Source organism: Heterocephalus glaber, unplaced genomic scaffold (assembly GCF_053883595.1).
Source record: "Heterocephalus glaber isolate CG9 unplaced genomic scaffold, H.glaber_assembly_v1.0 deba00000809, whole genome shotgun sequence".
NCBI lineage: Eukaryota > Metazoa > Chordata > Mammalia > Rodentia > Bathyergidae > Heterocephalus > Heterocephalus glaber.
Genome location: NW_028258163.1, coordinates 3,395,862 through 3,420,045, shown reverse-complemented (window position 1 = coordinate 3,420,045; position 24,184 = coordinate 3,395,862). Strand labels below are relative to the sequence as shown.

General features: G+C 42.5%; 1 protein-coding gene across 1 annotated transcript in view; it reads left to right on the top strand.

Moving 5' to 3' along the window:
- Rtf1 (RTF1 homolog, Paf1/RNA polymerase II complex component) overlaps positions 1-24,184 on the top strand; it is a 60,078-nt gene that overhangs the window by 18,340 nt on the left and 17,554 nt on the right. Inside the window, exons 3-6 of the mRNA XM_004861612.3 lie at positions 11,700-11,847; positions 15,228-15,432; positions 22,680-22,794; positions 23,654-23,765. Coding sequence (XP_004861669.1) covers positions 11,700-11,847; positions 15,228-15,432; positions 22,680-22,794; positions 23,654-23,765 — 580 coding nt within the window. The remainder of the gene's footprint in view (positions 1-11,699; positions 11,848-15,227; positions 15,433-22,679; positions 22,795-23,653; positions 23,766-24,184) is intronic.

The window sequence follows — 24,184 nt, the reverse complement described above, 5'->3', positions numbered from 1 at the left end:
TATTGGAGCAGACCCAGTATCCATAAAAATCTTTTCATTTTAGGGCTCCCAGCGGAAAAAAAAAAAAGTTACCACCCGGGCTAGGGATTTAGCTCAGTGGTTCCACCGCCTGCCTCACTAGCACGAGGTCCTGAGTTTGATCCCTGGTACCAAAAAAAAAAAAAATTGGCACCTTAGAGTAGTACCTATCAGTGATGGACAAGAAGCTGCTAGGAAAACTGTACCCTGCATGGCAGGGAATGAGACTGAGTGACTTCTCCCCTATGGGGTTCTTAGCTCTTGCTGCTGCCTTAGCCCCACAAATTCATTATAGCTCTATTCCGCCCCACACTGGGAATAGCAGCCTCTATGTTGTGGCCATTCTGAAAGGTAATCTCTGCTGTGCCCAGGCTGCTAGTAGCTTAGCATTTAGAACATTTCAAAATTACAACCAATATTTATTGTTTTGGACAATTAAGAAAATAACTTAAAGAACCAAGATGCATTATGTAAAGGTACAGTTCCCAATGAGAAATGTAATTGTGTTGTATGCCTAAAATGTACCAATAAAAGAATTTAAAAAAAGAAAAGAAAAGAAAAGAAAAGAACTTGAGCCCAGTGTGGTGGTGCACACCTATAATTAATCCCACTACTCTGAGAGGCTGAAGCAGGAGGATTACAAGTTCGAGCCCCCCATCCAGGCAGTTTAGTGACTTAGCAGGATACTATTTCAAAATACAAAAAAATACAAAAAGGACCAAGGATGTAGCTCAGGGTGAATGTCTTGGGTTCAGTCCTCAGTGCCAAACATTTTCTATCTAAAAAAGGAAAAAAAAAACTTTAAAATTTTGGGCCGGGGATTAACTCAGTCGTTCCGGCACCTGCCTCACAAGCACAAAGTCCCGAGTTCAATCCCCAGTATCAAAAAAAACCCAAACTTTAAAATTTAAAAAAAAATCTAATTTACCTTCCATTTAGAGAACTCAGTGATATTCCCAGGAACTCAGGGTTACAGGTTCTGTAGACATTTTAGGTTAGATAGTGTGAGATATCCTCAGGATGTAAAATTTGAGATAGAAGGGCTGGGGATTTAGCTCAGTGGTTCCGCTGCCTGCCTCGCAAGTGCAAGGACCCACGTTCGATCCCCCGTACCAAAAAAAAAGGAAGAAATTTGAGATAGAGGCTCTTTTTCTCTCTCTAATGAATATTCATACATTGTCTGGGAAAAAAGCATATACTGAAATAGTATGCTATGTCTTCCCTTTTCTACATTGGTTTTTATATGTTTCTTATTTATAAATCAGCCTTTTAGGAATTTGGTTATTGAAGTGGCCATTTTCAATTAGATGAAGCTTGCTTGTTTCAGAAGCCACTCTAGTGTTTTCAGAGTTGCTTCTCTTATTGTCTTAGTGAGCCATGAATAGAGATATAAAAGAAATGGTCCCCATGTTTACTTGGACAACATTGGTCAGAAACAACTGAGTTAAAAAGTTGATGAGGGGAGGAAGGGAATGGGAAGGGGATGTAAAAAGAATTAAGATGTGTTCTATACATATATCAACTAATAAAAGTGAAAGTTAATTTTCCTTTCTTTTTTTTTGGTACTGGGGATTGAACTTGGGTCCTTGTGCTTGCGAGGTAGGCAGCAGAACCACTGAGCTAAATCCCCAACCCGAAAGTTAATTTTTAAAAAGCTAACGGGCCCGGGGATTTAGCTCAGTGGTTTCACCACCTGCTGCGCAAGCACAAGGACCTGAGTTTGATCCCCAGTACAAAAAAAAAGATAATGGGGACCCAGGCATGGTGGCACACTCCTGTAATTCAGCCTCTAGGAGACTGAGGCCTGAGGGATGTGAGCGAGCCAGTGAGATCCTGTCTGAAAAAAAAGTTAATTTGTAGTTTGTTATAATGAGAAATGCACCGATTTTAGAGCAAGAGAATAGCTAGCTAATTGATGGGGAAGGTGGAAAGGGCAGGAGTTCTGAAAGTTTCCTACCCAGAAGAAAGCTTGTCCACTGTACGTTAAATGTCAGTCCAATTAGTTACATTGGGTTTTAAAGAACTCTTCTTATAAACCTGTGGTGAGTACAGAAACCTCTACCAGCTAGGTAACAAGGAAATTTAAATTTTCCTTTGTTACCAGATTTTTTTTAAAAAAGCCTTTTTACAGAAAAAGTTTGAACAACAAAGTTCAAAATGGAATATAAGTACATTAGAGAAAGTGAAGAAACTGTTGAAGTATGTTCTAGTATCCTCCACCTAAACAGGAATTGCTGTGATTTAAAAGCTTCACTTATAGGCTTCTTTTCAACATTTTGGAGAAATCCATTTGGCCTAGCCCTAGTTCAGCACTGTGACACCTGTTTCTTCTTCCCCAGAACTTTTTTTTTGGACCAGGGATCAAACTTGCGACCTTGCGCTTGTGAGGCAGGCAGCGGAACAACTGAGCTAAATCCACAGCCCCGACTGCTCTTTTTTTTGTTCTCACCCTGTTTGAAATTTTTCTGCTTTCTTTCTTTTTTTTTTTTGGTACTGGGGATCAAACTCGGGTCCTTGTGCTTGCGCAGCAGGTGGCGAAACCACTGAGCTACATCCCCAGCTCTCTGCTTTCTTTCTGTATGAAGCTTTACCTTACCCCTTTCTCTTATCCCATCTGACCTTGCAGGCTCCCCTACCTTGATCTAGCACTGCTCTTCACACTGTACGTAACCACCTGCTGGCTCTAATGCATTGATTAATAGACAAAGTTTAATAGCACACTCTGAAAACATACAACTCTTACTTAAAAGTGCGTTTAGAAACAACTTTCCTGGAAGTTGGCCTAGATCCCTAAGAGCATGTTGTTGCTTTACTGCACAGATAGTGTGTAAGTGGCACATACTTCCCATAGAGACTTTACACCACTGAGCTGGCGTTTCCTGTGTGTACATTGGCTTAGTAAACTTTGCATCACACAGCATAAGAATAAGAATATTCATAAGAGGACCAGGGATTTAGCTCAGTGGTGCGCCTCCTGCCTCATAAGGGCAAGGTCCCGAGTTTGATCCCCAGTATCAAAAAAAAAAAAAAAATTTCATAAGAATAAGATTCTCCGCATAGTTGAGTTATCCCCATACTGAAACTAAACACTTGAAAGTTTACAATATAGAACTCTTATATTTATTTGAAAAACACTGATAAATGTTGTTATAGATAGCAGTTTTTCTGGTTGACTGAAAGCCACAAATGTGGATGGCATTTTTTGTACTAGGAGTAACATCTTTCAGAGTATCCAGCTGGGTGTTTTGCTTTTTACAGCTTTTGTTTCTCCTCCCTTACTTCCAAGTGAGAAGTGATCCTTGTGCCTGTCTTTTAGTAAAATGCTTCACTTCTAGCTTCTGGAATCAGACCTGTTGTGGAGTCAGGACACCAGGGGTCTGGTGAATTCAGGTTGGAATAACCAGTTTCAGTGCTTGGACTTAGGGACAGCTATTTGGATGCCTTGCAGCCTTACATTTGTTTTGTTTTATTTGTTTGTTTTGCGGTACCGGGGATCAAACTGAGGACCTTGCGCTTGCAAACGCAGCCTTACGTTTACATACTTCCCTCGGCTCTGACCATGTAGACAGCCGTACTGCAGCACCTCATTTATCTATTCACCAGTAAAATCTCAACACAAGGATTTGGAATAATAAAATGATTTCATCAACTACTTGTTCATATTTGTTTACAACAAATTTGGACACTTCTTACCAAACAGGGAAAAGTTGTATTAATTATATTTTATATTTTGCATTTCTTTGTTATTACTTCTGCTTCATTTGTGTTTGTCTCCCTAACCAGACTGAATTTTTGTGATTGAGCACAGAGGTCCTTTGTGCTTTTCAGTTAATTACTTGTGATTGCTGGATTATAACATACAATATTATCTTTTGTACTTTGATTAGCTACACTGTAGAAGGGAAGAGAAAGCTTAGCTGTTCTTTATGCTCTGTGGCTGCACCGAGTCACGTTTACTCTTGGAGCCCTCTGGCTCCTTTCCATGTTCAGGAGTCCTACTGTCTCAGGCATACCTCTCTCCTGGCCACTGTCAGGGTATGGACCTTCCTGACAGTTTGCTTTGATATGGTCTAGCACTCAGTCACATGGAATCCTACATTGCAAAGATCACTGGAACTCCCTTATTCCACAGACAGGAAAACACACTTGGCCTAGTGGTTGAGTCTCCAGCACCAAAAAAAAAAAAAAAAAAAGGAAGAAGAAAGAAAACAGGCTCACTGGAAGTTCTGATTTTCTTTCTCTGTCACATAGTAGTGTCTTGCATTTATGTAGACCTTTGTGGTTTCTAGGCACTTTAAAGTTTTCTTATTCTGTCTCCTTTTTGTCTCATACTCCATTGAGAGGTGGTTGAGGCAGTTTTATTATTCATATTTTACAGATAAGAAAATGATCTCAGGTTAAAAGCTTGGGCTGTGTTCCAGTTCTTCTTTTGTTTTTGGTATTGGATGTTGAGCCCAGGGCCTTCACACTGAACAATATCCCCAGGTTTTTATTTTTTATTTATTTATTTTTGGTACCGGGGATCGAACTTGGGTCCTTGCACTTGCACAGCTGGCGACAAAACCACTGAGCTGAATCTCCAGCACTTTTTTTTGTTTGTTTTTGTTATTTTGCTTTTTTTTTTTTACCAGTTCTTTTGAATCCATTCGCAGTATTGTTTGTCACTAGCTCAGCTAGTTTGATTTGGTTTGTTTGTTTTTGGTATTGGATGTTGAGCCCAGGGCCTTCACACTGAACAACATCCCCAGGTTTTTATTTTTATTTATTTATTTATTTAGGTACCGGGGTCCTTGCGCTTGCGCAGCAGGCATAAATCCCCAGCCCTCCAGGTTTTTATGTTTTGAGACAGCATCTTGCTGAGTTGTCAAATTGTCTGAGCTGGGCACAAACTTGGAATCCTCCTGCCTCAGCCTCTCAAAGTGCTGGGATTACAGGCCTGCGCCATGCCTGGCCCAGCTATTATTTTTTTTCCTAGCTATTATTCTTGAACCTTTAATTCAGAGCATTCCATTTCCCATATCATTTCATTCACAGTAATGGGGGTGGGATGGTTTCTACTCTATGTTCCTGATACAGGAATATGGTATTCTTTGACCATTAGAGATAATTTCAGAAATGTTCTGGAGTGTCTGTTTTTTTGCCTCCAGGAAGCTCAAACTACTCAACATCTCAGTGCCACCCAATTCCAAAACAGCTGCTTTCAACCCATCTTTCATTTGTGTGGCAGGAAGGATGGCCTCGTCCCAGAGTGGGGACTGGGCACCACCCTCACCACTCGCACAAGGGATGGCATGGGCTGTGTAATAGGAACCTTCCTGAATTGTTAGACAGTTGCCATCCGTTGGAGTATCTGTGACATCAGTGAGAGTCATACTGTAGTCTGTTTTAGTTTAGTAGTTAAGAATATATTCAACCAACAGGAAAAAAAAAAAAGAATACATCATCTTTTAGGTTTTGTTTAGTGCATATTGTCACAGTGCTTCCTGGTGTTGTGTGGGGCTGTGAAGGTGCAGTAGGAAGACAGGACATCAGATGTATGAATCCTGACCAGCCAGCTCCCCCGCTTCCCCTTCCCCGTCCCCGGTGGCTTGTGAGCAGTGCCGGTGCAGGTGCAGCCTAGCGGGTGCTTGTCTTCTCCTTCTCTGCATAGCCATAGTTCTCCAGATTTGGAATGCAGGTTGTCTCCTCTCAGCTGGAGAAAGCATCCAAGCTTCTCTATAGTCTTGTCCTTTACTCTTTTTTTTGGTACTGGGGATCGAACTCAGGACCTTGTGCTTTCGAGGCAGGCAACAGAACCACTGAGCTAAATCCTCGGCCCTCTGTCCCTTACTCTTGAGACTCCACTTCACTGCGCAGGCAGGTGCTGACAGAACTCATTTCCCTCTGGCTCCAAGGGAAGAGCGGGGCCTGCGTGGGAAGGAGAGCTGTCTCTAGTCTGACAGTAGAGTTAGGACAGCTCTGTGTCCCTCAGCTGGCCATGGGGCTTGACCATCTCCTTACAGTGTGCCAAGGTCTGTTCTTGGGAGGAGAAGTGTTGGACAAATATTGAAAATTTGTACCTGCCTCAAAAAGCCACTCGGGGATCTCTGCTTACAGGAATAAATGTCAGATATTAACAAATGGGAGCTGTGCTCCAGGAAAAGTATTTTTAAATGATTATTGGGACTCAGGTGAGTCTCTTTCTCAGAATTAAATAGGAATAATAATGAGACTGGTCTCCAAATTTTAAGTAATTATTTATTGTTGGGTGAATTTTTGTTTTCTCTTGAGACATGGTCTTGTTCAATAGCCCAGGCTGGAGTCCGGAGTGCTGGGATTATAGGCATGTGGCACTGTGCCTGGCTGAAATTTTATTTTTTGTGCTACTAGGGATTGAACCAAGAGGGTGCAGAGCTACATCCCTAGCCCCTTCTCTTTTAATTTCATTTTGAGATGGTCTTGCTAAATTGCTCAGGCTGGCCTCAAACTTGAAATCAGTTGGCCTCAACCTCCTGGGTAACTGGAATTACAGATATACACTTCTGTACCTGGCAGAAATTTTGCTTTTAAAATAAAGTCACCATGGGCTGGGGATTTAGCTCAGTGGTTCTGTCACCTGCCTCGCAAGCACAAGGTCCCGAGTTTGATCCCCGGTACCAAAAATAAATAAATAAAATAAAATAAAGTCACCAATGTTATTATAATTTCCTAAAAATGAACTGGGTAAGCCGGGTGTGGTGATACACAGCTGTAATCCCAGCACTCAGGAGGCTGAGACAGGAGCATTGTTGTGAGTTGGAGGCCAACCTGGGCCACATCGTGAGTTCAAGACTAGCTTGAACTACACAGCATGACCCTGTCTCCAAAAAAAATTGTGGCAGACTGAAGCAGACAAAGTGGAAGGCTAAGGAAAGCAGGTAGCTTCTTAACACCTCCTGAGTTGAAGTCCTTGTGTGATTTCACATTCAGGTCGCTTCCCCTCATGAATACTTTTTCCCTAGGGAGTCCAGAGTTTGGCTTACTACACATAAGAAATCCAGATCTGCAGGCAAAAATAGACCAAGCCACTCTGACACACATGTGATCCTGAGAGTGCAACCTTTCACTCTCAACCTCTTCACACTCGAGTAGGTAGGTAGACAGACATAAGGCCAGAAGATTCTGTTTGCAAAAGGGATCTTAAGTTTGAGCCCAGCCTAGGCAACTTAGTGATACCCTACGTAAAAAAATTTAAAAAAAAAAGCTCAGTGCAAAGGCTCTGGATTTAGTCCTGAGTACTGAAAAAAGAATAGTGCCTATATTAGGTGTATTGGTGCACATCTATAACTCAGCTACTCAGGAGGCTATAGCAGGGGGATTACAAATCCAAAGCCAACTTGAGCAATTTAGTGAGAATTTGGCTCAAAATAAATATTTTTTAAAAAGAGCTGAGGATGTAGCTCAGTGGTAGAGCATTGCTTAGCATGCATGAGACCCTGGGTTCAATCTCTAGTACCATTTAGGGGCGGTGATTTAGCTCAGTGGTTTCACTGCCTGCTGCACAAGTGCAAGGTCCTGAGTTCGATCCCCGGCACCAAATAAATAAATAAACAAACACCAGTTATCTAATACCATTTAAAAGAATAACCGGGTGAGATGGTGCATGCCTGTAATCCCAGCATTCAGGAAGGAGGATTGCTGCAAGTTCAAGCCCAGCCTGGGCTGTGTAGTGAGTTCAAGGCCAGTCGAACTAAATAGTGAGACCCTATCTCAAAAAAACAAAACAAACACACAGAAAAAGAAAACCAGCAAGTTAAAATGTCAAAGGAGATATGACCTAATAGTTACTTTACTTTTTTTTTTTCTGGTACATGGGGTTGAATTCAGGAACTTGCCCTTGCCGGGTAGGTCTGGTGCCACTGAGCTGTATCCCTGGCCTGCCTTTGTGAATTTTTAAAAACAGTTAAGCAGTCATTCAGCATTATGATTAAAGTATTTGGTGAGGATGATTGTTTCTGCCCTGGAGTGGTTAACTGTATTTGCCTGCCTGTTACTTTGTTATTGCAAATTGCTGGTTCCTTCCTTTTAGACTTCTAGGATCTCCTGTTTATGATCCAGTTTAAAGTTGTTATAATGTAGTGAATATAGATTTTTAAATAAGATATACAAGGATACATTTAATGATCTGCTTTGCTTTCTGCCTCCTTGGAGTTGCTACCAGTGCTACCTCTGTGCCAAAAAATAGCCCTCATCCTTTTCCCTGTACCTTTTGAAGTTTTCTCCTGGGCACAGTCTTTATTTTCCTGCCTTGGTGAAATCCACCCAGCACTAAACCATCTGTGTACTGAAACCTAGACATACCAGCCCTTAATGATTACTGCCATGTCTGTCACAGAAAACATGAAAAGCTGTTGCTCTCATTTTTATTTAACTTGCCATAAAGTTAATATGTTTTTCTTTTGCAATAAAAGTACATTAATTTTCTGTCTATTATGTAAATTTTGTATTACTGAGAAATTCCAAACCAGAAATTATAGTTTTAACTCAGTGTATTAGTCAGCTTCCAGTTGCTGGGACAATATACCTGATGTGTGCAATATAAAGGAAGAGAGGTTTGTTTTGGCTCACAGCTTCAGTGGGTTCAGTGCTTGGATAGCTGGCTCCAAGGCAAAAATAGCATGGTACAAAGTCATGGCAGAGAAAGGCTGTAACGGCGGGGGGGGGGGGGGGGGGAATGAGAAAGAAAGAGAGAGAGAGAGAGAGAGAGGGAAAGAGAGGGAGAGAGAGAGAGAGACAGGCAGGCAGGCAGAGAGAGAGAAGAGAGAGAGAGGCAGAGACAGAGAAGAGGATTCAAGGACAAGCATGCACCCTTCCAGGTCATGCCCTCAGTGACCTGCCCCCTCTTACCAGGCCTCACTTTCAAACATGAGACTTTTGGAGGACTTTTTAGATCAAAACTGTAACATTCTACCCCTAGCCCCCAAAGAGCTCATGTCCATCTCATTATGTGAAATACACTTAGTCTACCTTAACAAAGTCTTTGCATTTAATCCATCTTGCCAAAGTCTTAACAGTTTGAGCATTGCTGAAAAGTCAAGTCTAAAGTCTCCTGAGAATCAAGGCAAACACTTAGCTCTGAGCCTTTATAAAAGTCAAAAAGAAGGTTAATACTTTCAGCATACACTGGCACAGGATAAACATCCCCATTCCAAAAGGAAGATGTATCAGCCAGGTGTGGTGATGCATACCTGTAATCCCAGCATGCAGAAAGCTGAGGCTGGATAATTTCTCCAAGTACAGGGCCAGTCTGGGCTACATAGTAAGTTCAAGGCCAGCCTGAACTACATAGCAAGACCCTGTCTCCCCCCAAAAAAAAGGAAAAGAAAAAGAAAAATAGAGGGACCAAGGCAAGACCAAAACCCAGCAGGGCAAACATTAGTATATGTGCTGCCAAAGTGACCACAACAGGGCAAACATTAAATCTTAAATAGTTACATGCCCAGCACCCAGGGTAAGCCATGGCTAAATGTGAGCTCTGAAGGGCTTGGGTGACCCCATCCCTGTGATCTTTCTGATTGAAGCCCACATAATATCTCTTAGGCTTTTGCTCACTGCTTGCAGTTTTTTTCAGTAGACATTCTGCCTTCCTAGAATTTCTGTTTCACCTTCAGCTTCATTCACAACTTCATTCACTGTTCTCTCAAGGGCTCACTGCCTGGCTTCCTGGGCATTCTTCTGAAAAATGCTCGAAGCCTCCATGACAATAACAACTCTTGTATTCTGCATCCCTGAAAAACCAACACTATGTGATTACTCCAGGGTCTGCCATCAGCTTGAGCAGTAGCCAGGCCCCTGTGGACCACAGCTGCAGAGGCCTCTGAGTACTTGGATGGCTGAATTTGGGGATCTACTTTCCTAAGGTAGCCTTGAATGATTGGCCTCTCTGGGACTCTCTTCTCAAAGCAAAAGTTTATATAGGAGTACCCTGGTTTAAGAACTTAATTCTTTCCACAGTTCTGGTCCCTTTGAGCCTGTGATGAGTGGAGTCTTGCTGATTCCTGAGATGCCCTCAAGGCATCTTTCCTATTGTCTTGATACAAAGTACTTGGCTTCCTTTAATGCTAATGCTTTCAGCAGCTACATTCTCCATGGTCCCAACTTTACAGGAGTTTCCTTTTGGGCTAAGCTACAAATTTTTCAAATCATTCAGCTCTGCCATTTGCTCCTAATTCTCACTGTAGATCTAGCTAAAAACTGAAAGTACTTTCCATGACACAGTCTGAAGGTTGCGCTACCTTGAAATTTCCTCCACTAGATTAGTCTGTACCTTTAATGTAAATCTCCAGAGAAGTCTCAGGACCTGGGCAAAATTTAGACAAATTTTCTACCAGGGTGTAAGACACATGGCCACTAATCCAACTGGCAGTGGAGTCCTTATTCTCAACTGAAATCCCTGAGCCTGGCCTTTATTGTCTGCATTCCTATCAGCATCCTGGTCTTCTGATTCCCACCAATATCACACATCAATCACTGGTCAACATTCTATGGCATCTTTAGCCTGTATCGCTAGACCTTTGCAAACTCCTTCCACAAACCAGTTCCAAAAGCTTCTGAACCATAATGGTCAGGTATAGTCACAGCAAGGACTCCACTCTTTTTTTGGTACCGGGAATCGAACTTGGAACCCTTGTGCTTGTGAGGCAGGTGCCAGAACCACTGAGCTAAATCCCCGGGCCAGTGACTCTACTCTTGGTACTGATTTTCTGTATTAGTCACTTTTTATCCCTTGGACAAAATAGAGACAACCTACAACTTAAAAGGAGGAGAGAATTATTTTGGCTTACAGTTTGGCTAGGTTCAGTCCATGGTTGGCTGGCTCCAAGACAGAAATGGCATTGCAGAATTCATGGTAGAGGAAAGTTGTTCATATACCATGGAGGCCAAGCAGCAGATAAAAAGACAAGGCAAGCACCAGGGATGGAAATATCCATCCTAGAAGGCCAGGAATTTAGCTTAGTTGTTCCACTACCTGCCTCACAAGCACAAGATCCCGAGTTGGATCCCCGGTACACACACACAGCCGTCTAGGTCACACCCCTAGTGACTGTCCCTTCTGACCTGGCCCCACTTCCAAACATGAGACTTAGGGGACATTTAGAGAAAAACCATAACCTCAAGTTTTTTTTTTTCCTTTTAAGCTGTATCTTTCTTCATATAAAGGATAATTTGTTTTGGGTTCAAAGCAATAGTCTTGTAATGATTTTGATGAAAGTTAGAGACTATTAGCTGGGTGTAGTGATGCACACCTGTAATCTCAGTATTGTGGAAGACTGAGGCAGGAGGATTGGAAATTTGAGCCCAGCCTGGGCAATTTAGTGACTCAACAAGATCCTATCTCAAAAACATAAAAAAGGGCTAAGCTTGTAGCTCAATTCAAAGGCAGTGGGTTCAAACTACACTACTGCCAGAGAGAGTAAGATTCTTTTCTTTTTTTGTGACAGGGTCTTATGTAGTTTGAGCTGGCTTTGAACTCATGACATAGCCCAGGCTGGCCTCAAACTTGCAACAATCCCCCTACCTCAGCCCCTGAGTTCTGAGATCATAGGTGTGTGCCACCACACCTGGCTAGAGAGAGACTCTTAACTCCTGAATCTTTCAGCTTTTTTCCCCCAGTAAAGTCCCTCTTCCTATTACAGTTTTCCTTTTTTTTTTTCCCCTTGTAGTGGACATTTGGGAGCAATAAAAACAAGAAGAAAGGAAAAGCCAGAAAAATAGAGAAGAAAGGAACCATGAAGAAGCAAGCCAACAAAACTGCCTCCTCAGGCAGTTCAGACAAAGACAGTTCAGCCGAGAGCTCAGCCCCTGAGGAAGGTGAGCCGAGCGTCCAGACCCGGGGTGAACCCATACCAGTCAGGTTGGAGAGGCAGAGACAGAGTGGGGAGTAAAAGGGCCCATACTTCAGCCTGATCTCAACCGAGAGAGCAGTGATCCTTAAGCTTTTCCAATGCTCCTGGATCCTTTGAGAATCTGAAGAAAAGCAGAAAAATGCATGCAGTTCAGAAGAGTTGGTTTGACCCCTGCAGCCCACCGGAGGGACCTTGAGGATGCCCTGCACTCATCTCCATTCATTTTACCCTAAGGGCTTCCACCTCCTCCCTGCATGTCATGGTCTGATTGGAGGGAAACCCTTGAGTCAGATACAAAACTCAGGAGAAAATCTTTTACTAACAAATTCCAAAAATTTTTGGTAACTAATTTAACAACTGAACTTCTTTCAGAACTACATTGGTAAACTAAATTTTCTTGAAAAGTAAATCTTACTATAAAATTGACCTAACTTGGTTTTAAGCCTATGCTTGGGAATATTATCTCCAATTGAGTCAAGCACAAACTCTTATTAAATTGCTGATTTAACTTAATACTGATAAATACTATGTATTGTCTTTTATGTGCTATTCCTTGTCTTTTCAAGACCAGAGCCATTGGGAAATCATTAATTAGTTTTGGACTCCTTAAAACGTTGTTTTTGGGGTTTTTTTTTAAATGCTAACTCTTAAATATAGAAGAAACTATACAGCTTTCTTCAGCCATCATGGTAATAGTTGATATGCGTAATAGTCGGCTTATGGAAACCATCGTTGGTGTAGATCATTAGTGTAGATCGAGGTGTTCAGGCAATGTAAAGCATCTCCCCATGTGCACTGACTGACCGGGGAGAGTGCCTGAACGGAGGGATGATCTGGCACACACCACTCTAACAAGGTAGCCCATTCATGTCACTAGTAATGGGACAGACCCGCCAGGAAGATGGCAGGTGCTTCCTGATGGGATACATGGGAAAGGACACAATCACTTACGGAATATTTTTATCAAAATTTTATAACCCAGGGCCGGGGATTTAGGTCAGTGGTTTCGCCACCTGTTGCGCAAGCGCAAGGACCCGAGTTTGATTCCTCGTACCAAAGAAAAAAAATTCATGACCTGAATTGTTTCTTTGCAGATCAGCCAAGCCAAATTGGAGGACCATTGATAATTGTTGTTATTTATACTTAAATTGCTAAAAGTTAGTATTTAAAATTCATTTTCTCAGTTGCACTAGCCGTATTTCAATTATTGTTAGAAACATGACAGTTTCAGGACTGGGGATTTATCTCAGTGGTTCTGCTGCTTGCCTCACAAGCGCAAGGTCCCAAGTTTGATCCCTGGTACCAAAAAAGAAACATGGCAGTTTCTATTCAGATAGGGAATATTTTTATCACCACCTCACAAAATTTTGTTGGACAATTTTACAGGCTTATGCTCTTCAAAAATTCACCGGCATGTAAGACAAAGGCTGATCAAGCTAGACGTGGTGGGACTACTGCGGTAGTAGTCCCAGCTAACCTGGAAGCTGAGGCAGGAAGATTACTTGAACCCTGAAGTTCAAGGGCAGTCTGAGTGACATAGCATGAGACCTTGTTTTATAAAGGAAACCAGTTAGGGCCGGGTGTGGTACACATCCATAATTACAGCACTCTGGGAGGCTCAGGCAGGGGATCATAAGTTCATTCTCAGCCTGGGCAGCTTAGTGACTTAGCAAGACCCTGTCTCATAATTTAAAAAAAAAAAAAAGCCAGGCATGGTGGCGCATGCCTGTGTCCCAGCACTTGGGAGGCTGAGGCAGGAACAAGGCCAGACTGAACTACATACCGAGACCCTGTGTCAGTGAGTAAGATAGTAGGCAAGTGGGTGGATGATGTAGGGCTGTAGCTCAGTGTGCAGGCCCAGGGCTCAATCCCCAGTACTGGGGAAAACAAAACTAGGAGGCGAGGGAGGGAAGGACGCGGGCAGGCAGGCAGACTGGCCTAATACAGTGACACACACTTGTAATTCCAACTACTTGGGAGGCTGAGGCTGGACCGTTACAAGTTCAAGGCCACGCTGGGCAATTTAACAAAACTCTGTCTTAAAATTTTTTCTAGAAGGAGCTGAAGTTGTAGCTCAGTGGTAGAGTGCTTGTGTAGCATGCTGAAGATGCAGGATTCAACCCCCAGTGCCATGAAAAGAAAGATGAGACGAGATAGGGTACATTTGGGGTGGTATGGCTGTAGAGCACAAAAAGAAAAAGGAGGGACATACTCAGTTTAAAGGCTACTAAAGAGAAGTGAAGACAAATGTAACTGTGATACTAGACTGGATCCCACTTTGGCTGAAAGGTGACTATTAAGGACAGTATTAGAACAGATAGTGAAATTGGAGTGCAGACTATATGTTAGATAATGGAACTGCATCGATGCTGAGTTTCCTAGTTTGATGATTGTATAGTTGGTTATATAAAAAATTGCCCTTTATATGGAATCCCTTTAGGAATGAAGAGTCATGACCTCTGGAGCTTTTGATTTGTTGACATAACTGTCTTAGTCACTTTATCATGACTGAGACAGTACCTGGCACCCACAATTTAAAGGAAGAGAGGGTTATTTTGGCTCACAGTTTCAGAAATTTCAGCCTATGGTTGGCAAACTCAGATGCAGAAATGACATGGTAGAAGGGTCTGCATGGAAGAATGCTGCTCATGTCCTGGTATCCAGGAAGCAGAGAAGGAGAAGGGAGAAGGAGCCAGGGAGGAGAACACCTTTCCAGTCATGCTTCCATGACCCCACCTCCTTACTGCAAGGGAGTTCTGACCCAGATTCCTTCCCAAAGCCCCACTTCTGAACACATGCGACTGGGGGGCATTCCAAATTAACCATAACAGCAGTAACTAAAAAAAAATGTATGTAAGCATTCTGTATGTGCAGACAAAAAGAGAAAGTAAAGTAACAGTTTAAAGGAGTGAATCTGAGTGAAGAATATATGAAGGGGTGGAGATGGAGCTCAGTGGTAGAGTGCAAGAAGAAAAAAGAAGGGCTGAGGATTTAGCTCAGTGGTTCCGCTGTCCGCCTTGCAAGCGCAAGGTCCTGAGTTCGATCTCTGGTACCGAGAAAAAAAAAAAAAGAAGGAAAAAGAATGCAGAAGAGTCATGCTATTCTTGTTTTTCTGTAGGTCTCATTTTTTTTTCAAAATAAATATACTGAGTTGAAAAGAGCAGTCTTATTTTTTGCTCCAGCCTGAACCTCCCTGATGGATGTTTGCATTTACAAAGGCATCAACAGCTGGTCCCTGGGAGCTGAGGTGCCCTGTGCCACTCCACCTGGTGCAGCCCAGGGGTGCTGCTGTGACAGCACAGGGTCCCCAAATGTAGCGTGACCTGTGCTGGGCCTCTGTTGCAGGTGAAGTGTCAGATTCTGACAGCAACAGCTCCTCGTCCAGCTCGGATTCCGACTCCTCCTCAGAAGACGAAGAATTCCACGATGGCTATGGGGAGGACCTCATGGGTGACGAAGAGGACAGGGCCCGTCTGGAGCAAATGACAGAGAAGGAGCGTGAGCAGGAGCTTTTCAATCGCATAGAGAAGAGGGAGGTGCTAAAGAGAAGGTATGGTAGTTACTTGCCCTCTGTGCCTCTCTGTCTCTTGTGCTTCCCTTGTTTTCATGGCCCACCTGCCCAGAAGGGTCCAGCAGCCTGCAGCTTCTTCAGCTTTCCAGTGATCATTCAGTACATACCTGAGGTGAATATGCCCCTCTGCATACTACGTGTGTACTTAAGCATTTCAGAGGATGTTTGAGCCAGGCTCGGCTACATGATGGTGTTTCACAGGTTAAGTGTGTTAAATGCACTCTCCGTTTGTGATATTTCTGACTTCCAATGAGCTTAGCGAACTACAACCCCATCATAAGTTGCAGGGCTGTCTGTGTATTAGTTGGGGAGTGTCTATATATGGACCCTGGCATTTGGAAATGGGAGTGCTAATGCATTTATATTGAGGGTCACATTTATTGTCTACTCAGTGTCATCAGCTTCACTCATGTGTTTTTCCTAAGGTTTTATTGGTAACACATTTATGTGCATTATTTAATCTTTAAAGTAGCCCTGTAAAGTTGATTATAGCTTCTTAGGAAGCCGAAAATTGGCTTAAAGACATTAAGTAACTTAAGAGAAAACTTCAAGGCCAGGGATTTAGCTCAGTGGTGCTGCTGCCTGCGAAGTGCAAAGTCCTGAGTTCAATCCCCGGTACAGCAAAAAAAAAAAAAAAAAGAGTAAACTTCAGGAGGCTGGAGATTTTATTATGTCTGTCTTGTTCACTGCTCTACTCTTGTTATTTAAAACAGTGACTACCTAAAACACTGAAGATTTGTTGAAAGAAAGAAACAACATATTTGTCCAAGGTTTTTGGTGTGGGTTTTTTGTTTTATTTTTGATTGTGTTGCGTGACATTAAACCCAGTACTTCTCATACTTAGCTACATCCTCGGTCCTTTTTTTAGATACTGTTTTTTTGTTTTGTTTTGTTTTTGTTTTTGGTACCAGCGATTGAACCCAGAACGTTGTGCTTGCAAGGCAGATGTGGTCCCACTGAGCTAAATCCCCAGCCCAAGATACTGTTTTGAGACAGGGTCTAGCTAAGTTGCCCCAGCTGGGCTTGAACCTGAGACTCTCCTGCCTTAGCCTCCCAGGGTCCTGGGATAGGGATCCATCACCATGTCCCCTGCTCAAGGTTATTTAGCTGGTAAATAAATAGTAGAACTTGATTTCAAACCTGGGATCCTCTGGCTATGTAAAACATATTGTGACAGCATGGTTTCATGCTTCCTGTTACTTTACTTATTCTGTAACACAAGTACAGTGGTACCTCTGTTTACAAACTTAATTTGTTTCATGGTTTTGGGGAAGGTGGCTGCATTTGTGTTTGTGTGGGGAAGTTGGTGTGGTTGTGTTTGTTACCTGATACAAAGTTTGCAAGCAAAAGCAAAAAATTGCCAAACATTTTTATTTTCCAAGCAAATTGTTTACAAACAGAAGCATTCATGAACCAAGGTATTACCATACTACAACCAATTTCTTTTTTCTTTTTTTGGTACCGGGGATCGAACTCAGGTCCTTGTGCTTGCACAGCAGGGGGTGAAACCATTGAGCTAAATCCCCAGCCCCTACAAGCAATTTCTTGAGGGAATGAAAAGATTTTTTTTTTGTCTTGATAAAATTACTACATAATTTGATTTCTCCTGAGCAAAAAGTGGTGAAAAGGTCATGAGACTGCCTTGATCTTAGAATTTAAATCTAGTTATTTTTGGGGGGGTACCAGGGATCGAACTTGGGACCTTGTGCTTGCGAGGCAGCCGCCAGAACCACTGAGCTAAATCCCTGGCCTAAATCTAGTAATTATTAAAAGTAATGTGTTAACTCATTAACTGCTATGTAAAAATTAAATGAACAAATAAATGGTGCTTTACAAATTGCCTTTAACTTTTTTTTTTTTTGGGTACTGGGGATTGAACTCGGGTCCTTGCGCCTGCACAGCAGGTGGCAAAACCACTGAGCTAAATCCCTGGCCCTGGCTTTAAATTTTTTAGGCTCCCACATAGAAATGATTTTTCAAAATTTACCTTTGAAATCTATTTTCATAAGATTCTAGAGCTGGAGTTTCTCATTCTGTAGAAGTTAGGGAACTGATTGTACTTCTAAGAATGACTTTTGTATGTTATAAAACATGAAGTGTTAAACTGTTTTGTTTTTTGAGACAGGGTCTTGCTATGTAGTTCAGACTTGCCTTGAACTCACAGAGATCCCCCTGCCTCTGCCTCCTGAGTTCTGGGATAACAGGCGTGCTCCACTATGTCCAGTGGTTTTTTAATAGTCAGAAGCTCCTTCGGTTTTCTGAATTTTTGCCATCTTTTAAATGGCAGAAGCTTTTCCTTATCTCCTAGCAGAATTTCAAGGTGAATGTAAACTTAGCTTTTGTCTTGGGAAATAAAGAGTGCAGAGTCCTAGGATCCTTCCCCATTTTCTTAGTGTCATGAAAAGCAGTGCAGAGCACTGTCTTTGACAGCAGTCAGATCCGTCTCTTTTGGGAACCTGTTTGTTCCTTCTGGAAACCCTGCTGAGAGGGTGAGCTGTCCTGGGCAAGAATGTTTGGCTTTCAGTCAGTAGACTTTTGTTTTGTTTGTTTGTTTGTTTATTTGTTTTTTGGTACTGGGGATCGAACTCAGGTCCTTGGGCTTGCGCAGCAGGTGGCGAAACCACTGAGCTAAATCCCTGGCCCAGTAGACTTTTGTTTTGAGCATGAATGCTTCCAAGCTTACCTGCTGTGGAACAAACAGGACTAAAGAAAGGGCGCCGGAGTTGCCAGGTGCTTAGTGTGACTTGGGGAGGGAGTATGTGCTCATGCACTGTGGAGAGCATAGCAGAAGGCTGTCACTTGTGGTCAGTGGGGCTCCTGACAAAATCATAGAGCAGCTCGAGTGATGAGTGGCTCCTCTCAAACTTGGGCTGTGTGCATGCATGTGTGCATGTTTTGAATTCGGCATCATGCCTGCCACCAAGTGCTCTACCACTGAATGGTGCCCTCAGCTTAATTTTTTAAAATTTCCCACCTTATGTGAAATCTGTTGACTGATTCAGTGGCATTTTTTAGTGACTAGAACAGTGTTTAGGGTAATAAGAATTAAGACAGAGATTCCTTTGGGACAGCACAGTATAGTAGGTCAAAATTTCTTCCTTGTTTATTTTTTGAGACAAGGTTTCACTCACTATATAGTTCAGGCTGGCTTTGAACTCACTGTATCACCCAGGCTGGCCTTGAACTTGCAGTTATCCTCTTGCCTCAGCCTCCCAAGTGTAGGGATTATAGGTGGGTACCACCAAACCCGCTTTTTTTCTTTCTTTTTTTTTCTTTGGTACTGAGGATGGAACTCAGATCCTTGCTCTTTTGAGACAGGCAGTGGAGCCACTGAGCTAAATCCCCAGCACCCGCTTTTTCTTCTATGCATTTTTGCTGTACTAGGGATTGAACCCAAGGCCTTCTCACTGAGCTCCGCCCCCCCCCCCACTTTTTTTTTTGGTTCTGGGGATTGAACCTCGGGTCCTTGCGCTTGTGAGACAGGCGGCAGAACCACTGAGCTAAATCCCTGGCCACTAACCCTTTTATGATTTTTTATTTTGAAACAGGATCTTGCTAAGTTGTCCGACCTGGACTTGCACTTGTGATTCTCCTGCCTCAGTTACCCAGAGTGCTAGGATTACAAGGATCATCACCACACTTGGCTCCCCATCTTTTTTATTTCATGGTGGTCTTTGAAGGATCTCATTTAGTTCCCGTGTGTACCCACCATTAACACCTTGTTCTCTAGCCAGCAGCACAGGGGCGGGGTGACATTTTCAGGGGTTGGCTTCCTCCAGAGTCCTGCAGTGTACAGAGTATCCTGATTGTGGAAAGAAGCTGACATTTTAGGGCTGGAAATGTAGGGGAGTAGTAGAGTGCTCACCTAGTATGTGCAAAGGCCTGGATGTGATATCCAGCACTACAAAAAACAAAAGAGAAACAGCCCTCATGTTAGTCAGGAGAGCAGGCTGTATCATTGAGAGCTCTGAAAGGCTCGCCATCACTGGTCTGTGTGGTTCAGTTTAGACCCACTGACCAGGTGAGCTGAGTAAATCACTTACTTCATCTGACCTCACCTTCCTCCTCAGGAGGGATGATTATAAGTCTTTTTGGGGGCACGGGTTGGGGATTGAGACGGGGTCTTGCTATGAGATCAAGTTGGTCTTGAACTCGCTATGTAGCCCTAGGCTGCCCTTGAACTCATGGTGATCCTCCTCTCTCAGCCTTCTGAGTGCTGGAATTACAGGTGTGTGCCACCATGTGTGGGATATCATTGTTGGTTTTTTGGTTTTTGGTTTTTTTGGTACCACGGATTGAACACAGGATGGACCTTGCACTTGCCAGACAGGTGCTGTGCCGCTGAGCTACACACCTGGCCCTCATTGTAATTTTTTTTAGCTGGGGTTTTTGTGGGTTTTTTTTTTTTTTTGTACCAGGGATCAAACTCAGGTCCTTGTGCTTGTGAGGCAGGTGGCAGAATCGCTGAGCTAAATGCCCGGCCTTCCTCATTGTAATTTTTGAGTAAGATGATACACCTAAGAACAGTGTGTAAATATAAGCTATTTTTAAAAAATTCTTTTATTAGTACGTTTTAGGTATACAATACATTTACATTTATCGTTGGGTGCTTGTGCCCTGTACGTGATGTATCTTGGTTCTTATATTTTCCCCATTGCCTGTGCGCCCTTCACCCCCTCCACCCCCTCCACCCCCTCCACCCCCTCCACCCCCTCCACCCTTCCCTGTTTACATAGATTTCATTTCCATTTTCTTTTCTTTTCTCATAATATTTCCTTTCCCGTCTTCTCTTTCCCCTCCCCCCATCCCTACACCTTTGGACTTTTTCCTATTTCAAATTATCAATTATTCGTTTTAATTATTATTATATTTTTTTGGTACTGGGGATCAAACTCGGGACCTTGCACTTTCGAGGCAGGCGCCAGAACCACTGAGCTAAATCTCCAGATCCATTTTAATTATTTTAATCCTTATTTACACTTTCAGTTTCTCACACTAGAGAAACTATTCGGTATTTACACATGTGTGTCCTATTTATCTCACTTAAGAGGATGGCCTCAATATGCATCCACTTAGCTATAAATGTCTCTAGTTTCTCATTCTTTATGGCTGAGTAGTACTCTATTTTATAAAAAAAACCCCACATCTTCTTTATCCAGTCTCCATTTGATGGGCAATTGGGCTGTTTCCAAGTTTTAGCTATTACAAACTGTGCTGCTATGAACATGGGTGCACATATATCACTGTGGCATGATTCTTTTAATTCTTTTAGGAAGATACGAAGTAGAGGGATAGCTGGGTCAAATGGGACTTCCAACCCTAGTTGTTTGAGGTATCTCCGTATTGATTTCCACAGTGGTTGCACCAGTCTGCACTCCCACCAGCAGTGGAGCAGGGTTCCTCTTTCCCCACAGCCCCACCAGCATTTGTTATTGGTTGATTTCTTGATAGCAGCCATTCTTTCTGGGGTGAGGTGGAATCTCAGTGTTGTTTCCATCTGCATCTCTGGAATGACCAGTGATGTTGAACATTTTTTCATATATTTATTTGGTGCTTTTACTTCTTTGTCTGAGAAATGTCTGTTCATTTCAGATGCCCATTTTTGAATTGGGTCTTTGAATTTGGGGGGGGGTCTGATTTTTTTCAGTTCTTTATATATTCTAGATAGTAGTCCTTTGTCTGATGTACAGCTGCTAAAAATTTTTTCCCACATTGTAGGTTGTCTCCTAGCTCTGTTGGTAAATATAAGCTATTATTAGCTTCTTTTTTGTTTTATTTTATTTTATTTTGAGGGATAAAATCTCACTGTGTAGTCCAGGCTGGCCCCAAACTCACAGCAATCCTCCTGCCTCAGCCTCCCAAGTGCTGGGATTGCAGATATGTGCCAGCATGCCTCATCTCATCTTCAATAATTTAAAATTATTTTCTAATTTTGCCTTTGACCCATAATAGTGCTCCCCACCTTACATTATACTTTTTTTTTTTTTTGGTACCAGGGATCGAACTCAGGACCTTGTGCTTGTGAGGCAGGTGACAGAACCACCAAGCTAAATCCCCTGGCCCCTACATTATAAATGTACATTAACAGCCTTATTAATGAGTGAAAAGAACATGCAAAAAATATTAAGTAGCATAATACTAAGAACCAAATAAAATCTGAGAATGTGGCACATTATAATCCCAGCACTCTTTAAGAGGCTGAGGCAGGAGGAGCACAAGTTCAAGCCCACTCTAGGAGACTTAGTAAGACCCTGTCTCAAAATAAGAAAAGAAAAGAGGTGGAGGGCTGGGGATGTAGCTCAGTGGTGCCACCACCCGCCTTGCAAGAGCAAGGCCCTCAGTTTGATCTATGGTACCAAAAAAAAGGTGGATATGCAAGGCCCTGGGTTCAATCCCCAGTACCACAAAGGGGGTGCTAAATTTTAAAATTGGGAGGTTATGTTAGAATGTTAGGATATGAAGAGAGTTTATTTTTATTCTGTGAAGTTTCTTAAGTTCACAAGTAATTGTTTTCGTTTCATAAAAGCCTGGTTTTTGTTTGGGCAGTTAAGAGGACAGCATATCTGTTCACATGTGTGCTGAGATGGACCATTTTCCTCATGCTGAAAGGTGGGAAGTGGTATTTTTCAAACATATCCTAGGCTGGGGGTGCCACTCGGAGTTAGAGCACCTGTTGCACATTTCCAGACTCTGGCTTCAGCCCCAGCACTCAAAGGAAAAGAATCTTTGTCCTGGGTACCTATGGGCTATGACATTATCTTTTTTTTTTGGTACCAGGGATCAAACTCAGGTCCTTGCACTTGCAGGGCAGGCAGCGGAACCACTGAGCTAAATCCCTGGCCCAATGACTATCTTTTTAACAGGACTCATTGTAGTTAGATTTGCTTCCGAACTTGATCCAAGAATAAACCACTTTCTTCTGTTATGTGAAGGTTGTGGGAGAACTGGGGTCACTACAAGTCTGAAGATGCGCACAACTGTATCCTGAGTATTTTCTCATTTGACCACTATTCAGCTTAATGCTTTCAAGTGCTTTTATTGTATTCTATTCAGTGGATTTACTGTACTTAATGTGGTACATTGGAGTTTCTTACAAGAAGCCCAAAATGTTTATTCACTCCTGTCCCCAAGATATATATGTATATATCCTGTCTCCTACTTAATAGAAATCAGTCTTTACATATTATTTTGCTTTGAAAAAAACGAAGTAAATATGTTTTAACCAGGTTTGAAATCAAGAAAAAACTAAAAACAGCCAAAAAGAAAGAAAAGAAAGAAAAAAAGAAAAAGCAAGAAGAGGAACAGGAAAAGAAAAAGCTGACACAGATTCAAGAATCTCAGGTAGGAGAACCACTGGTCCTCGCTGTCCAGGAAGTACACCTCCGTTTGGGGGTGGGGCGTGTGTGTGTGTGTCTGTGTGTCTTTGTGTGTGTGTCTGTGTATGTGTGTGTCTGTGTGTGTGTTTAACCAGCCTTAGTATGCAAGTGTAGGACTGTTCCCTATGTCTGCCCAGTATCGGGTTCATTTGAACTTAATGTTTCCCCAGTGGCTACACTGCTCTGCTCCTTAGGTCTGCATTTCCTGGGGAATATGCTCGAGTGTGACGTCTCTGCAGGGAATGTTGGTGACCCTCCTACCCCAGCTTCCCAGATTGGTTGTGATATTTCCCCAAGTGTATGTCATCCTAGACTTAGTATAAATACAGCTGGGAAAATCGGTCGTCTCTGCATTCATTGTGAAATACTAGCAAATATTAGATCCTAATGTAGGATGTTCTTCTAGAAAGAGTTTATTGGGACAATTCTTAAATTTGTTGCTGGATGTGTTAGCCCACAGCTTTAATCCCAGTGCTCAGGAGGCTGCGGCAGGAGGATCACTGCCAGTTTGAGGTCAGCCTAGGCTACATAGTGAATTCAAGGCCATCCTGAACTACATAGTGAGACCCTGTCTAAAAGAAAAAAACAAAAAAAAATTTAAGAATAAAAAGTAAACTTGCTTATTAGGCAGGTAAAAGGGGCTCATTTTACGGCTTCATCCTCTTTGTCCACAAGGGGGCGCCTTCTTCCCTTCCGCCTGTTGAAGTTTCTGTAGCCCATACACTTGGAGGATTTGAAAGTATTATGTAATTGTTGGATATATAGAGAATCTTATCATCTGCTCTTAGTAAAGAGACCACCCTACTCATCCTTGTCCTTCCTAGGTAACATCCCACAATAAGGAACGGCGTTCCAAGAGGGATGAGAAACTAGATAAGAAATCCCAAGCCATGGAGGAGCTGAAAGCAGAGCGAGAAAAAAGGAAGAACAGGACAGGTGAGTGGGAGAACTGTGATGTTTACCATGTATCTCTGATCATGTGATTTGACTTCTAGTGCCCAGTTTTATTTTCCCCCTTTTTAGCTGTTTATAATGGAAAATTCCAAATAGACAGTAGTGTGGTGAGGTTCTGTGCTCCTTTGATCTCTGCACTCACCATGGCCATCTTGTTAAATCTGTGAACCCCTCTTCAGTCACTTAAAACAAACTTAGTTTTAAGTTTCTGTGGTACTAGTGATTAAACCAGGAAGTGCTGAGTTTCACTTCCAGCCCTTTTTAAGTTAATTTTCAGATATGATCTCACTGAGTTGCTCTGGCTGGCCTTGAACCTGCCGTTCTCCTGCCTCACCTCCTGATAAGCTGGGTTGACAGGAGTGTGCCACTGTATCTAGCCTTTCAAAATATTTTGAAGTAAA